This window comes from Protobothrops mucrosquamatus, unplaced genomic scaffold, assembly GCF_001527695.2.
Source record: "Protobothrops mucrosquamatus isolate PMUCROS unplaced genomic scaffold, P.Mucros_1.0 scaffold_66, whole genome shotgun sequence".
Lineage (NCBI taxonomy): Eukaryota > Metazoa > Chordata > Lepidosauria > Squamata > Viperidae > Protobothrops > Protobothrops mucrosquamatus.
The window spans coordinates 397703-420955 of record NW_015386142.1 but is presented as its reverse complement, the minus strand read 5'-3'; the positions used below and the strand labels follow the sequence as shown (position 1 = coordinate 420955).

Sequence of the window (23253 nt, the reverse complement as noted above, 5' to 3'; positions counted from 1 at the left end):
AATCTTGTTGTTGTTTTTTAAGGAAGGATATAAGCATATATATTTCTCCTGCCCAGGATAGTCAGGGATTACATGGCCTTAATTGGCTTGGGGTTGCAAAGCTAAAACAAACAAAACCCCCAGCCCCCTCCACTCTTTCTGTTCATGATTCCGGTAGGGAATATAAACATATAATCGCTTACAATGGCCACATAATCAGAAGAATGGCATGACCTGTACCAGATTAACAGAGCTTTTCCCAGAATTTATGCATGTCGGCAGTTGCTACCGTGGGGAAGAAGGCAATGCAGCATTTCAAGTGCTTCACAAAAATAGAAAATTTCATACTATCTGAATCTGATTAAAGAGTGGCTTGAAGGTGGACAGATTATGCTTCTGTCTTTACAGTAACACTGCAATGTATCATCACTGGGGGCAAGGGGGTACTTTTTTGCAGCCAAAGAGTTTGTGTATATGTCTGTGTGGGTGCGCATGTGTGCATACATCTTTATAAATATGCAGTAAATGCACATATGGATGGATGGATAGATGGATACATAGATAGGTAGATAGCCCCGAGGACAGAGTTATTGATTTCTTACCCCTAATGTTACTTGTTTGTTCACTGAGCTGAATGGGAACACAAATACAATGAGAAGCATCAGTAACAATTTTAAGCATCTGACCCTTACCTTGTTGACACCATAATGCTGTGCTATTAATGGAATTATTTTTGACTATTGACAATCTTATTTATTTTTCAAACACAGGTTTTAGAAAATATTTCTGGCTCTTTTGGTTATAAAAATACAGAAGATTTAATGAGCACCCATTTAGATTATCTTATATTTGAGTGGCTGAACTGTGATTACAGCCTGTCCGATTTTCCATATATTTTGCTAAACTGCTCTACTTTGGAAGAGTTTTACAGGTATGCTTCTAAATCATAGTTTCTCTTTGTAGATTGATTGCTGCAGCATTTATTAACTGATGTGTTGTATTCTGAAAGAAGCTTAAATTCTGCTTTAGCACAAGGAAAATGTATTATTTAATTTTGGAAGTGATTTAATGCATTTAAAACAAGGTTAAGCATCCTTTTCCAGGGATGGAAAATAACATGTATTTTCATTGTCTAATTTGAACTGAGGATTAGAATAATGCTTTGAGGATTCAATTGTTGCATAACAGGGCTTTTATTTTTCAAATGTAATTTCGTCACAATTCAAGGAGATTTTTTAATTACAGATCCTGTTATAAAGTCTTGATTCCACAACTAATAATTAGAGATCAGTTTGAAGAAATAAAATCAATTGCCAGCCACATTAATACAGAAGAGCGCCACCTTCTGGCACAGTGCTTCCCCAAAATCCTTGTCAACATTCTTCCTTATTTTGCCTACCAAAACCATGAACATATTGAATTCACACAAAAGAGCAATACAGCTTCTAGAGTCTATGACATGTTGAAAGATGAAAATTGCTTAGGAAAGCAGGTATCTTTAAAAATTACATTTGATTTTTATAACCTGTAGTCTTAAATGAGAAGAATTTGAATGCTACATGATCCTAAATTTAAAGGCATCAATTTCTAAATATTATTTCAATTCTTGGGTAGAAGTGAATAATTTCCACATCAGAAATATCACTGAAATTCATAGCATTCATATTTAAAGTTATTTTCTTGATATATGTAATTTTAGTCTCATTTTTTTATTATACTCCTTGACTTTTATTAGTAAACCATGTGGATCCTTTGCTATTATTGTCATCAGCAGCCTAGGCTTATTCTTCAGTTTCCTTTTTTCATTTCTAAAATTAATACTGTACTGTATCAGTTTAAAATAAAACTGGATTTCATCCTAAGGATTTCTCCCCAGTCTAAGCAGCCAAAAGAATGGCTGTCCAATCTATTTGTATTTTAAAACAAATTTATAGAAAATGTCCTATTCCAAAGGACATCTTGAAGAAATCTCATCATTATCCTTGGTAATCACTATCCCAGAAAATGTCAAGAAATGTACTGCCTGGTTTTTAAGCTTTTGTTTCAGCAAATCTTTCAATTTGTTTTTCATTTGGCTAGTCACAGGTAGTGCTTCATTAAGTCCTGAGATTCTGTTTTCACATATTGCTTTGCTATTTAGTGCAGGCTCCATTTTAATGTTTCCCAGTGCTTGAGTAACAAAGAAAAACATGTAGAAAAACAACAAATGTGGGTTGGGCGTTCCTCCTATTTTTCCTTTTTAAAGTACATTTTGAGTGGAGTAATTCCTTAATTTTGACACTAAACACTTTTTCAACTTGATTTCAGGGATTTTTTTTTAAATTAGTTTGTGCATCAGGCAAAGTGTTTTTTCAAAAGAACATCTTTTTTTCTGCTTTGCAGGAAAGCGTTGTAGCAAACAAAGAGGAAACTAAATAATTTGTATATTTTATTAAATATAAAACCAGGAGATTGAAAAGTCAGTAGTGTCCATGTTAAATTGTCTTTCGTCATTTAAAGCTATTCAACCTGTCTTTTGTTTTTACAGCTGATAGATAGTTTATTTCATAGCAGCTTACCAGAAATTGTGGTAGAGGTGTTGATGATCCTACATGAGCCAGCCAATATCAAACCAGAAGAGAATTCTGACTTAATTAAGTTTACAGGGTACAGTTTTCCTTTCTCTGTTAATGTGTTGTATATTGTAATGTTAAGAGAAGGTTTCTTTATTTGTAAACTGATTGTCATGAGGATTGAAAGCAAAAGTAAAAGAGATAGTCCTCTTTTAACAACCATTTGTTAAATGGTCGCCTGCATTTACAACCACGGGGTGTTTCAACTTCTCCCACCCACCTATTTATCCCTTTTGGCAGCCCTGTGCTCCACTGCCCCTTCCCTCCCTGTTACCCCCTCCCCCCAAAATCCCTTTTCCGTCTTCTTCTCCTGGCTGCTGACAAAGCATGCCTGGCCGCACTGTTTCCTCTCATGTCTGATATCGTGTGGGAAGGGGACACATTTAGAAACTGGAGATCTGTTTTGTAAAATATTACTGTAACAGTCATAATTTCATTTTGGACAACAAACATTACTGTACTTTTTAACATATACAAGAATATGTTTTTTTCAATCACACTTCAGTGCATTTCAAATTTATGTCTTCTGTGATACTTCCAGCTGATGGAATCTACATTCAGGAATGTCTTTATTGGGACTGTTAGCTAGCCAAGCATATTTTAAAGCAGCTCTTTACCTGCCTGAGATTGAGTCCTTCAGTCATGTTTTTTTCTTCTGTTCAATTGTGTTCATTCTCGAAGACTGCCTGGACAAGTCCATGTAATTTTCGTGGCATGGATTTTTCATAAGTGGTTTCTCATTGCCTCCATCTTAGGGCTGAGAGGGAATGATTGGCCAAAGGCCAAAAATCATGTAGGTGACTTTGTGCCTAAGGCACATTATCTCCTGGTTTCTAGCCTGATGCCTTAACTACTATGCCAAACTGACTCTTTCTTCTATTATAAATGCATACTGATTATTTGAAAAGAGTGAACTTCAGGTCCTGATTAGATGAACTGTAGTAAAGTAAATCCTATTCATAAATTAAAAATGTGTGCTGAAGTTACTCTAATATAGATTAATCTATTTTCTCCTATGAAAATAGAAGAATTCATTCTCATTGAATTCTGTTTACTGTCATTTGAACTATATTCTCTTCTTCAAACATTTTTTTAAAATGTGTGATCTTTTCAATTCTTTCAGAAATCTGGATCCTGCTCCAAATCCTCCTTATTTTCCATCATATATTATCCAAGCTACACTGGATTACATTAATAGATGTTATAAAACTAAGTTCAATGATATTATAGCAATCCTTTCTAAGAACCCTGTAAGTAATTGATGCTCAGTTTTGTGTTATGGTTACACTATTTCTGTATAGTAGTTATGGCATTTTAAATTACTGCGACTATATAGATTATATTTGTTAATACTGGACATCCTTCTGAGCATGGAACTTACTATAAATGTGCAACATAGGCAGAAAAAATATACTAATTTCTACAAAATCAGGCTATGCTATTATATAACCTTTTAAATCTAATAAGTCATCACACTATTAAAATAATAAAATAGCAATGACTGTTGCTTGTCTTCCAGAGATCCTGCATTCATGATCTTGTGTATAATCATTAAACTGAGTGTTAAGCAAATTAAAATTAAAGAAGATAAGAAATTTTAGTACATTATTTGTATGTTGCTTGTTTGGACAAGCAGAATTAATACTGCTTTGCTTTGGTTTGATGTCCAAATTAAGTTAATAGGGATAATTATTTAATGGTATAAGCAATAGCTCAAATGTGACAGAGTTCTTGTGATTTCAATAATTCTGGAAAGATAAGAGATGGTTGAAGCATATTCATACGATCAGTGATCTAATAAGTCATGTTTATTTAAGACTAAATATTTGAAATAAATTGTATTTAAAGATTGATCAGGTAATATTTTCTTTTTGTGTAGGAGTCATTCCACAAAATTTTATTTGCTGTATGGAAGCAGGTATCTGGAACAAGAAACAATTATAAAAAACATAGAATGCTTATGATATATCATTTTTTTGTAAATCTGCTATTGAAAGAAATAAAGACTGGCTTAGGTGGTGCTTGGGCTTTTGTATTGCGGGATGTGATTTATTCTATGATTCGCCACATCAGCAACAGGTATGGCCATTCTATGTTATTCTGTCTTTATGTAGATTCTATTCAATTCTATTTCATTCATTTGAAATGGTTTTTATCCTGATTAGTCCTCTAGTGCAGAGCTTTTTAATATGACTGACATGTGATTTGGAGAGCATACTAAACAAGGTTTTCACCTTACTATGTTTGAGCTTAGACTAGCTAATCGCCTTGTCAAAATTAATTTTCCCAATTCTTGACACGAATCAGGAATTATGGTTTAAAGAAACACTAGCTGTTAAATAACCTAGTGTGGGTTTTTTGTTGTTGTTGCTGTTGACCCAATTAGCAACTGATTAAAGCTTTTTTGTTCATAGCCGAGACATAAAGAGAATGTTGTATGATCCCAAATCTTTGCTTCAATATTTAGCTCCTAGTGGATTATGTTCCATTATTTTTATTTGAAAAGATATATCTAAGATCTTTGCCTTTTGTAAAAATATTTGTATATTTTGTCCTTATTATGGTCTATTCTATAACTGAATCAAATTCATTCTTGTGTGTTATTAGCTATTTTTCTTGTGTTCCTCTTAGACCAAATCCTTTGAGAGGAGTATCCCTCCGGAGCTTCTTGCTCTGTTGTGACCTTCTCAATCGTGTTTGTCACACAGCAGTACAGTATTGTCAGGATGCTCTAGCGAGTCACCTCCATGTTGTCGTGGGTACACTAATACCAATAGTTGGAGAACAACCTGAAACTGAAGAAGAGGTGTGTTTCTGGAGGAACCACTTACTAGACATTTCATTAATCTAATTTTTGGAAAGCAATGTTGTATTATTAACTTTTCATCTAAAAAGTGCAACTGTTTTATTAAGTTTGTATTTCACCTTTTGAATGATACAGAGGCATGCTTGATCATCTTTTTTCCTTTGAAAGTAAAATCCATGTGTGTCATCAGAATTATAAAATTGAATCATGATTTATGAAAAAAATAACTCAGGAACTGAGGAAAAAATTGTTTCAGTTATGTTACAGTTATGAATGTTGAAATCATATTTGGTAATTTTACCTTTTGTAATTTTTGGAGGGCTACAAATTTATGTTTGCCTTAATCATTACCAAAAATTGTGGTAGCATCGCCTCTCGTACATGGAATTCTTATTTATCTGCACTCACATGTTTGCTTGAATAAAATGAGCTGCCAAACTGAATCATATTGCATTGTTGAGAAATTGCAGCTGTAATTTTTGTCTTCAAACAGATAGTGGGGATCTTTGGATGTTCTTTCTTTGTTTTGCACAATAATATGAGGAGCAAGCTTTGTCTTTTTAAAACCTAATTTTTTGCTATGGTGTATCAACTGAAATATGAAGTAAAAATAGAAAAATATTTAGTCCCAGAACTGTTCGTAGAAAGGATGTTTTTATTCAGAAATATGTCTGAATAAAATAAGTCTTTAGTAATATTCATTCCAGAAAACTATTCAGAATTGAAGCCTAAAAGGTTCAAGAACATCCTTGCTTAGCTTCCTGAGTGATGAGACAAAAAGACACAAAAATCTGCCTGTGCCCTTATCTATTATTTCCATAAAGCTAGTTTTGGTAGAAGTAAAATATGGACTGCTAATATAGCAATCATGTGGTTGAATTGTGTGTTAATTCTGTTTAAAAAATGAAAATGTGGTTGCTACAATTACTATAATTGTTGTTGTACTGCTATTTTATTTTTAGGTCTTGAGCTTATTGAAGTATCTAGTGATAGATAATCAGAACAATGAATATTTATACCAAGCAATCAAATTATTAGATCCATTTCCTGATCATCCTCATTTTAAAGAACTACGGGCCACTCAACAAAAGATTAAATACAGCACTGGAAAATTTTCTCTTTTGGAGGTAATATCTTCAGGTTTTAAAAAATGGAATCCAAGGCAATGTTTCATATTGCTGATGATTCTCTTCATCCTATTTGAACTAATATTTTTTTATTTTTTTATTATTTATGTCAAAGCTCTGACATCATAAAGTGATTACAGTTGCATTATATATTAAAAATTAGATGTGTATCTCAGATTTTGAGGATGTATAATGCTTTGCAATAGTCCTTTATAGAAGATTAAATTATGAATTATATCTTCATTGTCAAATTTTATGTTTGCAGGAAATTAACCATTTCTTATCAATAAATATCTCCGATTCACTGTTTTTAACAAGATTGGAAGGTTTAAATGATCTGCACAAACAACTAGAAGATCATAAAGAACAAATAATGGAATTTATGAAAAAATTTCAGGGTATGGATTTTCTAATTCTGATATATCTTTATGTTTTGGTCCTTTCATTCTTTTTCTTTTGTTTTCAAAGATCTAAGTAATAATTCAAACATGTATGCTTTTTCATACGTAAGCTTTACACATTCCTAACTGATTATTAGCATAATACTGGAAAATAATATCAGTATTTCCTAATGAGTTTGTGGGAAAGAATAATCTATCTATCGATATCTGTCTGTCTGTCTGTCTGTCTATCTATCTTTGTTTAGTCAATGAATGCATTTCTTTAATCTTTAATTCTTTAATCTTTAATCTTATAAAACAAGTCTGCTTAAGTCAGACATGTCAAACTCACGACGTCACGTGACGTCGCACAACGTATTGGGACGGTTTTGCCATTGCCAGCAATGGGGTGGGCGCAGCTTCTGGATGACACGTCTGGCCCGTGGGCCAGCAGTGTGACACCCCTGGCTTAAGTGATATTGGTAATCCTCAACTTAATTGGTCACTTAATAACTACTACTATTAAGCTAGTAGCTTATTTTTCTTGGACCTTTGTGAGCCTGTTAATTTTGTTAGTTTTGTTTTATTCCAATACATAGCTGCTGATATTATTGCATTTTATGGGTATTTTAATATAGAAGTTCTTCATTTACTATTTATATTTTCCAATTGATTGTAAAATGTTATAGTATTACTGCTCTTGTTTGGACTCAGAAACAAATCATAACTTTTGATTTGTTAGGGAAAATATGACTGTCAATGAGTCTGCTTATTCTTTTTTTAAATTTTATAAACTTTATTTATGTAAAAATATACAGGTAGCTGTCACTTAGTGACCACCATTGGGACCAACAACTCCATTGCTAGATACTACAATTGTTAAACAGAAAATCTTGTGACTATAACTTACGGTACCTATAATGAGGGCTACCTGTAAAACCTACCTAAAACATCTGCCAATCCATTACAAAATTAGAAGGTAGTGTTAACATAGATCAGGGGTCTTCAAACTTGGCCCTTTTATGACTTGGACTTCAACTCCCAGAATTCCTCAGCCAGCGTGCCTGGCTAAGGAATTCTGGGAGTTGAAGTCCACAACTCATAAAAGGGCCAAGTTTGAAGACCCCTGACAGATAAACAGTCTTCAATGTTATAGGCACTTTCCAGGAACTGAATCTTAATGAAATCAAGACTCAACTTCTGAGTGATTTGCTCTGAAGCCAATATGAACTAGAGAAAGGGAGAAATTTATTTGCTTTGCTTTTTAATAGAAACTGATCTAATTTGTACTTCTAGCCAATGAAAGAAATTGAATGTAGATTACTGTGGGAGGGGGGCTTCTCCAAATGTTTCATCAATCTTTCATCATACATGAATGCTGACAAATGCTTTTTATAGAATGTTATTGAAGCAAAATGGAATATATGCGCTTTTTAAAAATAAAATTAACCATCTCTAGTAAAGACTATGTTTTCAAAAGGAATAAGGAATGGATTGTTACCTGCTTTCTAAAGGTTGTTGAAGAAAATGCCAAGATCAACATCCTCTAAGCACATTTTAGAACAAGGTTGCCAATAAATGTGCTGTCTTTTTTCATTTGCTTCTGTGCTGTTTGGAAAACAGTATCAGAGAAGACAAAACACTTAAGTACTAATATATAATTGATACCTATGATATTACAGATGCTTCTAATATACATTTCTTTTAAATGTTAGAAAATCCAAAGGACTGTATTATAGTAAAGTTGATGGCATATCTGTTACAACTTTCAAAAACAACTGTACATTCTACTGATACTATCTTGGGTAAGTTATCACTTGTTTAAATGGGTGAAGATTTTTAATAGCTTGCTTCATGTAATTTCATTGTTTCTTATAGCCTTACATAATTAAAGAAATGTGTGAAAAAAGTAATTGCAAAGCAATACATGTTTGAATAAATACTGTTTTTAGTTGTATTAATATTGTATTTTTTAAAGTTACTTGATTTGTGGAGGTATTAAACTTTGGGAATTAATTGTCTCCCTAAATTGGGAAATATGGTTTTATATGCAAAAAAAGTAAGCTGCAAAAGCTTGGAGGAGTATATCTGGTTTAAAGCTTGGAGAATTGTTTGGTTTACATCTTCGATTCTGCGTACTGCAATTTCCCTGCCTATTGCATTTTCTCCAGTGGATATCAACTGTCACTGGTCTGTACAGTTCAATTTGAAAGTAACGTAAAACTTGCTTCAATTTAGCTACTGAAAAAATAAGTGATGGCACTGAAAGGAAAGCGAGTAGTCTAAGTTTGTGTACAATCACATAATGTTGGCCATAAATATCCATTTCTATAGTTGTCAAAAGCACTACATCCATATAGTTTGCCTACCGTAGAATGCTGAATAATATTTCCAAAATGAAGGATATTAAATGACTGTACTGGATCAGGATTCCAAGTGGTCCACATTTACCAACCGCAGTTGGGACCAGCAACATGGTTGTTAACTGAAGTGGTTACTAAGTGAAACCACAGCTGTGCTTATGAACTTTGCTTTACAGATCTGTGAAGGTTATAAATATGAGGATTGTTCATAAAGTTACTTTTTCATTATAGTCGTAACTGTGAACAGTTGCTAAACGAGGACTATCTGTGTAGAAAATATACTCCAATGCATATAGAGGGCACTATTCAACTTCCTAACTAGGAAACAGTTGTCAAAAATATGTATACTAAATTCTGAAAATTATCTTCTGCTTCTCTTTTTTTCTTGTTCTACATTCAATTAGTTGATGTTCATCCAATACCTGCTGAGAATATAGCTTCTGCCAAATCTCCAGATTTTCTGTTATTATGTTTCTTAATTCATTGAACAGGAAGCTAACCAATAAAGTACATATAAAAAGAAAATGCACTTCTGTTAATATATGATACATGCATACATTGTAAGCACTATGCAGCTTCTTCTCTCAGATTCTGCCGAAAGTTGTCCTCCTTGCGTATTGATTTCTTTTTGGTTTCTAGTAATATGCAAAACCCATCTTAATAATGTTAATGTTTATATTTGCAGAGGCCGTTGCAAGTTGTTTGGGAGAAATTGGTCCTATAAATTTTTCTACCATAGCATTGCAGCACAGTAAAAATGGATCTAATTCCAATACGTGTGATCTGTTTGAAGACAGAGAACTTCAGTGGGTCTTTGTAATATTAACTCTCATAAATAATTATTTAATAGATCAATGGTAAGTGTATAGTGAATATTCAACACAATATGAATGTATTGTTGGTTTGGGGATATTTTTGTACGTGGGTAGTATTTAATTGTGAAAAAAGGCGTTTACTACTTTCAGTATTGAAGTTCGATCAGCTGCTGCTGCCAGTTTGAAAAACATTTTAGCTACCAAAACAGGACATACATTTTGTGAAAAGTACAAAACCAAGACAGATACAATGCTGATATACTTGAATCCTTTCAGAACATCTAAGAAAAAGGTATTGTATTTTACACCATACAAAATTAAATGAATTGTAAATTTTCTTCCTCGGTTAGAGACAACAACATAGATTAAGGGGCTAATTTTACCCATTTTCAACACAGGTCTCTAAATGTCCAGCTGTGTGCAGCTTTTTTTCAGTTGGCTCCAATCCTTCCCGTATTTTAGTTAATCTAGGGTAGGAAGATAAAATCAGCTCCTCCTCTGAAACTTAAAAACTGTCTGTTCCATATATAAACTTTAGAACACAGCAGTCATTCTGTCCTCCAGTAAGAATAAGCTATGCCTCCTTCAGCAAACCAGATGATCAATTGTATCCAACATCCAGAATAGGATTCACTATGTTTTTCTCAAGGCCCAGTGTTTATAACTCCAGGCTATTCTTGCCATCTTGTTTTTCCTTTTTCAACTCTCTTCCAAGCAGTAGTAAGGGAAAGAAAGTTAAGCAGCTGCTAGTTGCCTTTGTGGCAATCATACAAGTTGGATGTAGATGGAGAGGAGAAATGTATGGGCAATGAATGAAGAGTATTTTAGAATCATAGGATTGAAAAGGGGCCCTCAAATCCAACTTCCGAGCAGTAATCCAAATTAAAGCATACTTTGCACTTGATTGTCCAACTTCTACTTGAGCACATTTCAATTTTGAAATCTGAGGGGGAAAAATTATGGACACTAGTAAAAAGTATTTTCTGTGCAGGGCAAGCTATTTATAAAATGGCTACCAAGGAAGAAAGTTGGAATCTCAAGTTGCAATTGTTGATCTTACAAAGCAAATAGAACACCCATTTCAGAAAAGGAAACTTGCTCAGATGCAAGCACATAGAGTAGAGAATGTTTTATGCAATGTTTTGTGTTCTCAAAGTGGTAGTGTGTGTGATATTGTGACAGTGGGAGAGATAACTAATTAAAGGGGCATTAACTAAATTTAATTTTTTTTCTTACTTTTGTTTCTAAACAATAATGATATTTAGCTCTTGGAGGTGCCTGGAAAGGTAAGAGAGACTCCTCCAGAAGATCTCGATCGTGCAATCTTGTGGATTCCTCACAGTGAAAGTCATGAAATTTGGATTAAGACCTTGACTTGTGCATTATTGGATAGTGGAATGATAACAAGTGAAATCCTCCTGTTGCTGAAGCCTTTGTGTCAGGTAAATTAGATTGACAGGACTGCATGCTATTATTATTTTGTATTATTTTTAAGAGTGGTCTTGATAGGGGTAGGGTATAAACACTTGAATTAAAGAAATTAAAACAGTTCTTTCTATACTGCTTTTTCAGTGACCAGTTGTCAGCCTTGCAGAGTAAACCAAATAGGAATCACAACCAAATAAGCTAATTCTTGTAAGGTTACATTTTGACAGAAACTTGCAAGTCTGAAAGTACAATCCCCACCCCCACCCCATCTTTCTTACAGCCCATGAAACTAGGGAGGATGTCCTCTGTACCTCTTGCCCTGCCCTGTATTCAGTTGCAGGCTACCCTGTCTCTTAAGTGACCATTCTCTTCACTGCGTCTCTCTGACCAAACTCCCAAGTCCTTTCCCACATACCATTACACCAATATTTCATTTTATTTTTATAAAGAAATACGCATTTCTTAGATACTCTGATTTTCAAAAATGAAAATGACTAGTGGCCAATAGGAGAAAATAAGTGGATTTTCAAAACCTTATTTTGCATTTGTTTTAGGTTCATGCTGATTTCTGTCAAACTGTCCTTCCTTATTTAATTCATGATATCCTACTGCACGACTCAAATGAATCTGGACACAGTCTTCTGTCTGCACAAATTCAATCCTTTTTCATGACCTGTTGCAAATACTCGTCACCCAGTAGATCGTCCACGCCTGCAAATTTAGATTCAGGTATGAGACTAAGGCTTCTCCTGTGCTAGAATCTGAGATAAACTATTGAAATATTTTGTTTTTGTGGTGCAGCAGTGGCTATGTCAGCTACAAAATAGCTCCTGCCAACCTAGCAGTTCAAAAACAGACACATGCAAGTAGATAAATAGGTACCACTTCAGTGGGAAAGTAACAGCATTCTGTGCCCCCTTGGCATATGGTCATGCCGAGCACATGAGCACAGAAGTATCTTCGGACAGCACTGGCTCTCTTGGCTAGGAAAGAGATGGGCACCACTCCCTAGAGTCAGACGTGATTGGGCAGAGGAAACTTTACCTTTAAACAACATAAAAGTGGCAGGCATACACAATTCTGGCAGGAGATTATACCAGAGGGTAGGAATTGTTAACATATTCATATACGTTGATAATGATCTAATTATTGGTAATTTTAATGCCTATTCGCCCATGAAGTTTAGATAGAGTTCTGTCTTTAGAACTTACTCCAAATTGGGCTACTCTTGAAGACTATCTGGAAGCGACAACATTTCCAGTATTCAGCATTCCTAGGTTCATCCACATTACACTCATATTGTGTGAACTATGGGACCAGGTTATTTGTGTGACTGTGTCTCTCCAAGGACATCTGCCTATCCCTCAAGATTGGATAAGGTAGTCATGTTCCAGATCCCTTTCCTTAAATTGTGCTATCTTAAGAAGCCTAGGAAGCATGCAACAGAACCCCCCTATGCCTATGGAACACCCTTCCCTTGAGATCTGGTAGGTCCCTATCCTTTTAATGTTCCAAAAAACACTTTAGATCTGATTTTCCCTCCAAGCACTGGCATAGGCATAGGGAAGAGTGTGTTGTTTGCTGCATCACAAAGTTTAGCTGTGGTGTCAGGTATTTCTTTTTGGGGTTTACTGCTTTTGTCTTATTGATTATATCTCTCTATCCAGAGATTTAGGTTTAAGATGGGCTGCCATATAACATTTTAAACTAAATGGATTCATTTAATAAATTGAATGAAAGAAATTCGAAACCACTTTGAAATGTAAAAGTAGCATTCCTTAGGAACATTTTTCAGGTTCTGCATGTTGTATTGTAGGAGTTATTTATGTAAGGCTATTGTTCATTAACGAATTGAATTACTGTGAACATGTTCTTTAATATAGAGTCAGAAACTCCAGCTCATGGACATTTGGATAAAATATCTCGAAGAACAATGCTTGCTGTGGTTGACTACTTAAGACGGCAAAAAAAGTAGGTTTAATTGTTTTGTTGCCTATATTTTAATCTATTACTCCTTTATTCAGAAAAATAAGACTTTGTTATTTTATAGAAATAGGAAGTATACAGTAATAATTGAATCTACCAATTGAAAGTTATTCTATTTGAATTTCTACTATAGATTACATTAATCAATTTCTTTTTTATTCTGGCGTTATTTTAATTTAAAGCAATAAGTATGGCAACACCATGATGAAAATAACTTAGATATGTGCCTCCTTCAATTGGAAACAGTTGTAAAATGTGATTATTGTGTTTGTCTGATATTTTATCCAGGAATCCTTCCAGTACCATCTTTGATGACAGCTTCTGGCTGGAATTAAGCTATCTGCAAGTTGCCATGGTAGCCCAGTCTTGCTCAGCTCACTTCACAGCTTTGCTCTATGCAGAAATCTATGCAGACAAGATAGGCAGACAACAGGAAAGGTAGTGTTAATTGCAGTCTATTCACATTTATGCTAAATCTGTGATACAACTTATATAAAAGTGCGTGGCTTACAGACATCTCTCGCCTTGAAAAGAATAAACCAGCCCTGTTTTTTGTAGTTAAAGTGATGTGCAATACTTCAGATTTGAAGAGTGAAAACTGCTTTGGAGTAGTTGACAGTTCTTTAACTAAATGGATCTTTTCTTGGGATCATACTAAAGCCGATTAGGGCAATCATGCAATCCTGGGAAAATACAGAGTTGCTTGAAACTGAATAGTTCAGGCATGTCAAACTGCCAGCCCGTGGGTCAGATGCATCACGCCGAAACCGCGCCCACCCCATTGCCAGCAGTGGGGGGAAAGTCGTGATACGTCGCGCAACGTCACAAGTTTGACATGGCTGGAATAGATGCTCTGTAAGTGTCATGCATACTCCAAAGCTGCTCTGTTTCTTTCTTTGAATCCAAAGAGTTGCAACTGCCTAATTTCTGGTGCTATTGGTTTGAATCATTGACAGTTTCAGCCTATGGAAAATACTATAAAGAATCAAGTATGGCAAATAGTTTGGTTCTTTCATTCAATATGATCAGGAAAATCATGAATTTCATCTGAACCAAGATTCTTCACTGTTCCTCTTATAATGTCAGAATCATTAATTAATTAAAAGGAGCTTTTGCCAAGAAAACAATTGTTTTAGTTCACAGATTTCACAAAAATATTTTTATTTCACTGATATTTCACAATTAAAAGAGATATATAGTATTGCTTTATTTGTTGTAATTCTAACAAGTGTAAAATACATTAAATACAACAATTCATTTGCAGACCTCACCTAATACATGAAGTAAATGGACATAATTATTAGTTATGATTTGTATTTTCTGAATGCCCAGACACAGTATCAATTCTACTTGGACATCAGTTTTCAATTCCTTTTCTGCAGGTCTGCTTCTAAAGCAACTAAGAAACTAACATTTGAAGAAGGAAGTCAGAATTCAACATTTACTTGTTTAAGTGAGAAGAGTAAAGAAGAAACTGGAATAAGTTTGCAGGTATAGAATTTATTATACTGTACTTAAAAGTGATCATTGAGGTCACTTAGAAAGGTTATGTTTTAATGTGGTTTAATAAAAATAATGCATATAATTAGCAGTACTACATTGCGATGGCACTTATAGACAAATAATTGTCATCTTTTAATGGTGGTAAGATCACTTCCATAAATTAGCAACGTTCCCCAGTTAAATTAGAGTTAATTCCAATTAATTCCAAGCTATTACTATCTCTTGTGTTCCAAAATCTAATTCAGTTTAACAATAAACTACTTAGAATTGAGGTAAGATGTTATTCTCAATTATACTTATTTGAGGCATAATTTGTAGGTTTCGCTAATATTTATTTCAAATTGTGGGATTTTAGTACATATAGAGAAATATTATTCAGTGTTTCTCTGAACAGCAAACTCTTTGCAATAGCATAAACAACTTTTCAGACTCTTATCTGTTTAACAAGTAATTTACTAGATGATAGAGTAATTACTATTCAAGAAAAAAGTCTAAGAATACAAAGTGTTCTTTTTACCAGTCTCTGAACATGAAATAATGAAGTTATTAGAGGCTTCTCCATGTGCTAATAGTTTATAAAACAGTCAACTGCCAGTATTGTTTGTACTTGTTCAGTTGATTACCACAATGTTTTTAAATAACAGGTTTTAAAATAGAGGTAGTCCTCGACTTACAACAGTTTGTTAGTGACCGTTCAAAGTTACCACGGCAGTGAAAAATGCAACTTATGACCATTTTTCACAATCACGACTTTTGCAGCATCTCCATGATCATGTGATCAAAATTCAGATGCTTGGCAACTGGTTCATATTTATGACCGTTGCTGTGTCCCAAGGTCATGTGATCAACTTTTGTGACCTGACAAGCAAAGTCAATGGGGAAGCCAGATTCACTTAGCAACCAGGTTACTAACTTATCAACTGCAATGACTCACTTAACAACTGTGGCAAGAAAGGTAGTAAAATGGGGCAAAACTCACTTAACAAATGTCTCATTTAACAACAGAAATTTTAGGGTCAATTGTAGTCGTAAGTCAAGGACTATCTCTATTCAAGACTTATTTGTCAGTTAGTTTCTTTTTCCCCTTAGGACCTTCTTATGGATATATACAGAAGCATAGGAGAGCCAGATAGTCTCTATGGCTGTGGTGGAGGAAAAATGCTGCAGCCATTGCCCAGGTATTAATTATATTAGAAAATTAACTGTATTGTTTAAAAAAAACCTAGGAACTAAGGTTAAATGTTATTGTGTAATGTTATTTTACCAGGATAAGAACATATGAACACGAAGGAACATGGGGGAAAGCTCTGGTAACTTATGACCTTGAAACCAGCCTTCCACCATCAATTCGACAGACAGGATTGGTAGAGGTAATATAAATGCAAAGTTGTTGCTAAGTACTGCTAATGGTGTGTACTTTTGTATGTTGTTTTATAAAATGTGTTACAGTTTTGGTTTAGCCTTTTATGCTGCCTAGACTCATTTCTGTGAGATGGATGCCTTTACTGAATTGTTTAAATAAATAAATGTACATACGAAGGGAACAAGTTAGCACTTTATTAATAATGCAATTCCATTAACCTAAAATAGTTGTTGTAAATTCTATGACCTATTTCATTGAAAAAGAAATCGTTTAAGAAATAATAAAGTATGTTGATCTTATAAATCGTAATATAATTAATGGTAAAAATAAGATATTTGCAACTAGTAAATATGCGTTGTTTCTAATCTAGATTGGAAATGTTTTCATAAATCAGACTTCACATATTATTATATTAACATTAAGTTTCATTGATTAATAGGCTTTGCAGAATTATGGGCTATGTAATACACTCTCCATCTACTTAAAAGGATTGGAACAGCAGAATGAAGAAAGCTCCATAGAATTACAGGAGATTCGTTACCAGGCAGCTTGGAGGAATATGCAGTGGGATCAGATCTCCTCAGTCAAGTAATGCAAGTTATCCTGAATTTGTTTGTAATTTTTAATGTGTGTGTGTGTGTGTGTATACATATATATATATATTAAAATTGCAATATATGAGAAACAGAATCAATGGTTTTTGTCCATGATTGTCAATTAGCGATCGACAATTGTTTATTTTTCAAGGCACCAAGCATTATGCAAAGAATTTCTTAAATTTGTGAAAAGGGTGGGAAGAAACGGCTGTAATTCTGAACTATCATGACTATAACAGAGAATAACATCCATACTGGCATTCGGCTGTTTCACTTGATTTTATCTTTGCTTGCAGTAAAGTTTCTTATTTAGTCAAACTGTATCTGGGAAATGTCTGTGGAGGTCTAACCTAAGAACTATGTTTAGCTGTGTAAATTCTATGATTTAAAGCTCAGTTATGATACGGGAAGCCTTATAGAACATGTTAACAACTATGGGAGTTTTTAGGCCTTATAAAGATGATTATTGTAAAATTTAAGTCAAAAACTATACTGTTGCTTTTACTTTAAGAGATGAAATAGAGCAAAGAGGCTACCATGAATCACTGTATGATGCTCTACAATGTCTACGGGACAGAGATTTTTCTACTTTTTATGGAAGATTGAAATGTGCCAGGTAAGAAGCCAGCTTTAAAACTGTTGTGTATATGTTGTTAACAAATAAAGTATTGATGAATGTCACATTTTCTTATGTGTTGTAGTTTAAATTAGCCAATAAATGTACATCATCAGCAGAACGTTCTTTCGGAAAACTTTTGCAGCAATTTTTAAAAGTTAAACCTTTTGCTTACAGTGTGAATCATAAAGCAGTGGAAATCTTGACAGATAATACATTTGGAAAATCAGCAGTAAGGCATAAATCTTTATGAAGGTGTAAACTGACTTTTAAAAAAGTTTTCCAGACTAGACAAAAGTATTAGTGATTCTTCTGTATGTCACATCAACATCAGCTTACAATCTGCATGGTTTTATTCAATAACATGCATTTTGATATCTGTGTTCTTTTCAAAGTTTTTTTATAGTTAAATGAAATATTCTTCATAATTTCTGCTTAATGGCTTTTGAGTAGGTTTGCCTATAAACAGTGGATTATAATTATTTCTTCCTTTTATTTGTAGAATCAAAGAAGTAGAAGAGCTACTGAAAGGCAGTCTTGAGTCTGTATATTCATTACTGCCTACGCTGTGTAGGCTACAGACAATTGGAGAGCTGGAATATGTAGGACAACTTTTCTCTGGGTATTTTACTATTTCTTTATACATTATTTTAGTCCTCTGAAAATTTTCAATGCTTCGACTGTGTAAAATCAAAGTCTCTTAAATGTGTGATGCTTCGTTGTATGCCTAAAAAAAAAATTAAAAATATAAATAGTATAGCAATAGCACTTAGACTTATATACTGCTTCACAATGCTTTGCAGTCCTCTCTAAGCGGTTTACAGAGTCAGCCTATTATCCCCAACAATCTGGGTCCTCATTTTACTGATGTTGGAAGGATGGAAGGCTGACTCAGCCTTGAGCTGGTGAGAATCGAACTGCTGAACTGCTGGCAGAAGTAAACTGCAGGACTGCACTCTAAGCACTGTGCCACCATGGCTCTTTATATTACACTTTTTGCTGAGTAATTTAATGAGCTCATTAAGTAGCATTTTTTGCCATTGGGCTGGACTCAAACACAGTCATGCTTAAAGTGAAATATTTAGCTCAATAATATAACTAGAAGTCTCATTGATTTCAGAGAGTCTGCTATAAACATAACTAAATCTGGAACCAGCCCATGACGGTAGCGGTGTAGAAATGTGATAAACAAAACCTAGGGTTTTTTTTTAAAAAAATGTACCATACAGTACAGGTTAGTAACGCCCTGGAGGCTTATTCTTCATTGATTTGCCTTCAAACGCCTAAGGGACTTGGCTCAAATCTTAAGACATTAACAATTAAAACACTTCTTTATTCCTACTTGGTTCTTATGTACACTTCCAAACACAAGTATGCCTAAACCAGATTTCTGAGCAAAACATGAGTATGAATGTGAAAGGTATAATTAGTTTCCTACATTATACTTCTATATTAGATGGGAGTCCTCCTGGATCCACGGCTGACACTGGAAGATCATTTGTCGGCCGTGACCAGGGGGGCGTTTTATCAGGTGCGCCTGATTTACCAGTTGCGCCCCTTTCTGGACCGGGACGCTTTGCGCACAGTCACTCAGGCCCTCGTCACCTCTCGCCTGGACTACTGTAACGCTCTTTACATGGGGCTCCCTATGGGGAGNTCTCGCCTACATCGTCCATATAGGACGACTCGGGAACTCAACTCCTACCCCGGGCAGCTCACCTATCCCCTTATGCCCAGGGGAAAGGTATCAAGCCGTTTGACAGCAGATGCTAGCTGTCAAACCGGCTTTTACGCAAAACAGGCGGGAGGCAGCAAACAGCTGCGACCGACGAAATCGCCTGCCACCGGAAGTCCAGAAATAATAAAGTATATTGATCTTATAAATCGTAATATAATTAATGGTAAAAATAAGATATTTGCAACTAGTAAATATGCGTTGTTTCTAATCTAGATTGGAAATGTTTTCATAAATCAGACTTCACATATTATTATATTAACATTAAGTTTCATTGATTAATAGGCTTTGCAGAATTATGGGCTATGTAATACACTCTCCATCTACTTAAAAGGATTGGAACAGCAGAATGAAGAAAGCTCCATAGAATTACAGGAGATTCGTTACCAGGCAGCTTGGAGGAATATGCAGTGGGATCAGATCTCCTCAGTCAAGTAATGCAAGTTATCCTGAATTTGTTTGTAATTTTTAATTGTGTGTGTGTGTGTTAAAATTGCAATATATGAGAAACAGAGTCAATGGTTTTTGTCCATGATTGTCAGTTAGCAATCAACAATTGTTTATTTTTCAAGGCACCAAGCATTATGCAAAGAATTTCTTAAATTCGTGAAAAGGGTGGGAAGAAACGGCTGTAATTCTGAACCATCATGACTATAACAGAGAGTAACACCCATACTGGCATTCGGCTGTTTCACTTGATTTTATCTTTGCTTGCAGTAAAGTTTCTTATTTAGTCAAACTGTATCTGGGAAATGTCTGTGGAGGTCTAACCTAAGAACTATGTTTAGCCGTGTAAATTCTATGATTTAAAGCTCAGTTCTGATACGGGAAGCCTTATAGAACATGTTAACAACTATAGGAGTTTTTAGGCCTTATAAAGATGATTATTGTAAAATTTAAGTCAAAAACTATACTGTTGCTTTTACTTTAAGAGATGAAATAGAGCAAAGAGGCTACCATGAATCACTGTATGATGCTCTACAATGTCTACGGGACAGAGATTTCTCTACTTTTTATGGAAGATTGAAATGTGCCAGGTAAGAAGCCAGCTTTAAAACTGTCATGTATATGTTGTTAACAAATAAAGTATTGATGAATGTCACATTTTCTTATGTGTTGTAGTTTAAATTAGCCAATAAATGTACATCATCAGCAGAACGTTCTTTTGGAAAACTTTTGCCGCAATTTTTAAAAGTTAAACCTTTTGCTTACACTGTGAATCATAAAGCAGTGGAAATCTTGACAGATAATACATTTGGAAAATCAGCAGTAAGGCATAAATCTTTATGAAGGTGTAAACTGACTTTAAAAAAAGTTTTCCAGACTAGACAAAAGTATTAGTCATTATTCTATATGCCACATCAACATCAGCTTATAATTTGCATATGTTTTATTCAATAACATGCAGTTTGATATCTGTTATTTTCAAAGTTTTTTTGTAGTGAAATGATTTCTGCTTAATGGTTTTTGAGTTGGTTTGCCTATAAACAGTGGATTATAATTATTTCTTCCTTTTATTTGTAGAATCAAAGAAGTAGAAGAGCTACTGAAAGGCAGTCTTGAGTCTGTATATTCATTACTGCCTACGCTGTGTAGGTTACAGACAATTGGAGAGCTGGAATATGTAGGACAACTTTTCTCTGGGTATTTTACTATTTCTTTATACATTATTTTAGTCCTCTGAAAATTTTCAATGCTTCGACTGTGTAAAATCAAAGTCTCTTAAATGTGTGATGCTTCGTTGTATGCCTAAAAAAAAAAATTAAAAATATAAATAGTATAGCAATAGCACTTAGACTTATATACTGCTTCACAATGCTTTGCAGTCCTCTCTAAGCGGTTTACAGAGTCAGCCTATTGTCCCCAACAATCTGGGTCCTCATTTTACTGACCTCGGAAGGATGGAAGGCTGACTCAACCTTGAGCGGTGAGAATCGAACTGCTGGCAGAAGTAAACTGCAGGACTGCACTCCAAGCACTGTGCCACCATGGCTCTTTGTATTATACTTTTTGCTGAGTAATTTAATGAGCTCATTAAGTAGCATTTTTTGCCATTGGGCTGGACTCAAACACAGTCATGCTTAGAGTGAAATATTTAGCTCAATAATATAACTAGACGTCTCACTGATTTCAGAGAGTCTGCTATAAACATAACTAAATCTGGAACCAGCCCATGACGGTAGCGGTGTAGAAATGTGATAAACAAAACCTAGGGTTTTTTTTAAAAAAAAATGTACCATACAGTACAGGTTAGTAAAGCCCTGGAGGCTTATTCTTCATTGATTTGCCTTCAAACGCCTAAGGGACTTGGATCAAATCTTAAGACATTAACAATTAAAACACTTCTTTATTCCTGCTTGGTTCTTATGTACACTTCCAAACAAAAGTATGCCTAAACCAGATTTCTGAGCAAAACATGAGCATGAATGTGAAAGGTATAATTAGTTTCCTACATTATAGTTCTATATTAGATCTATAAATAAATAAATTCCTCAAATGGTAAACATATGGAGGATCTTGTATATTATTGTTCTCTATGACTGGCTAAATGTAAGCATTATGATCACAAACCCCATATTTTATTTGGAATATTGCTATTGCAATATAGCAACACTTTCCAAGCATCCACAGGCTCTCTTTGCTTTCATCAGAATAAAAGCACCATTACAAGCATTATTCCTTTTAGGAGTATGTGCAGTACTGTGACACATGTAGGAAAGGAGTGGTGTTTGCACCCTCCTTCCCTCATTGACACTGCATTCTCAAAAAAAACTCCTGTAAAAAAATAATTCACTCAATCCTGGTAGTTTTTCATGTGCTTAGTAAAGATTTCATATAGAGATTTTAATTTCTCACCTGCCATTTACAGCTTGATCCTAGGTTTTAAACTAAGGCCTATTTGTGGCTAACACTTTATTAATGTTTAGTCAAAGCTTCTTAGTTTTATTCTTTGCTTTCAGGTCAGAAACTAATAGCCAGTTGCATAATTTGCATCTGAAGTGGCAGAAGCAGTCCCAACTTCTTCAAGATAGTGACTTTGCTTTCCAAGAGCCTATTATGGCTTTGCGTACAGTAATTCTCAAGATTCTTCTGGAGAAGGAAAATGAGAATGTCCAAAGGGAATGCATTAAAAACATCCTCACTGAACATCTTGTGGAACTATCCAGATTGGCTCGAATGGCGAATAATTCACAAGTAAGAATCAACCGTAACTATTTCCCGAAATATAAGCCTATGCTTTTATTAACATGCAAATATTGGATGTATAAAAGATTTATCTTTAGGCAATGATTCTTCATAGAAACTGAGCTTGTCAGCTGGAAAACTAACAGCCTGGGTTCAAGAACTGACAGAGTGAAATCCCGTTACTTGCCCAGCTCCTGGCCACCTAGCAGTTTGAAAGCATGCAAATGCAAGTAGATAAATAGGTACCACTTCAGTAAGAGTGTTCCGTGCGCCTTGGCATATAGTCATGCTAGCCACATGACCTCGGAAATGTCTTCGGACAATGCTGGCTCCCTCGACTAAGAAATGGATATGAGCACTGCCCCCTAGAGTCAGAACAACTGGATAGGGCAGGGGTAGGCAACCTTGGCTCTTTTATGACTCGTGGACTTCAAGTCCCAGAATTCCTGGGAGTTGAAGTCCACGAGTCATAAAAGAGCCAAGATTGCCTACCCCTGGGATAGGGGAAACCTTTACAGTTACTAGCATACTCTCAGAATGTTTCATTCCACAAAAAGTAGTCATAAATGTATCTTTGCTAAAAAAAAAGAGGTATTGTAAATGAAATACATTGTTCTAGTAACCATAAGATTCTATTTTGGTGTTTGTTCATAAGTAATATCAGCGAATATCCTTCCATCATAAAGTGGATATCTCCCTCCTTTTCTCTCTCTCTCTCTCTCTCTCTCTCTCTCTCTCTCTCTCTCTCTCTCTCTCTC

At 34.7% G+C, this 23253-nt stretch overlaps 1 protein-coding gene across 1 annotated transcript in view; it reads left to right on the top strand.

Annotated features, from left to right (window-relative positions):
* Positions 1–23253, top strand: part of ATM (ATM serine/threonine kinase) — a 61625-nt gene that overhangs the window by 22895 nt on the left and 15477 nt on the right. Inside the window, 26 exon segments of the mRNA XM_029283539.1 lie at positions 750–910; positions 1225–1471; positions 2507–2625; positions 3715–3841; positions 4471–4670; positions 5223–5397; positions 6360–6524; positions 6790–6922; positions 8620–8709; positions 9953–10124; positions 10233–10374; positions 11348–11524; positions 12065–12239; positions 13394–13481; positions 13785–13939; positions 14893–14987; positions 16089–16177; positions 16267–16369; positions 16802–16950; positions 17470–17574; positions 18077–18227; positions 19595–19743; positions 20242–20346; positions 20834–20953; positions 22270–22504; positions 22611–22663. Of these exon segments, the coding sequence (XP_029139372.1) occupies positions 750–910; positions 1225–1471; positions 2507–2625; positions 3715–3841; positions 4471–4670; positions 5223–5397; positions 6360–6524; positions 6790–6922; positions 8620–8709; positions 9953–10124; positions 10233–10374; positions 11348–11524; positions 12065–12239; positions 13394–13481; positions 13785–13939; positions 14893–14987; positions 16089–16177; positions 16267–16369; positions 16802–16950; positions 17470–17574; positions 18077–18227; positions 19595–19743; positions 20242–20346; positions 20834–20953; positions 22270–22504; positions 22611–22663 (3680 nt within the window).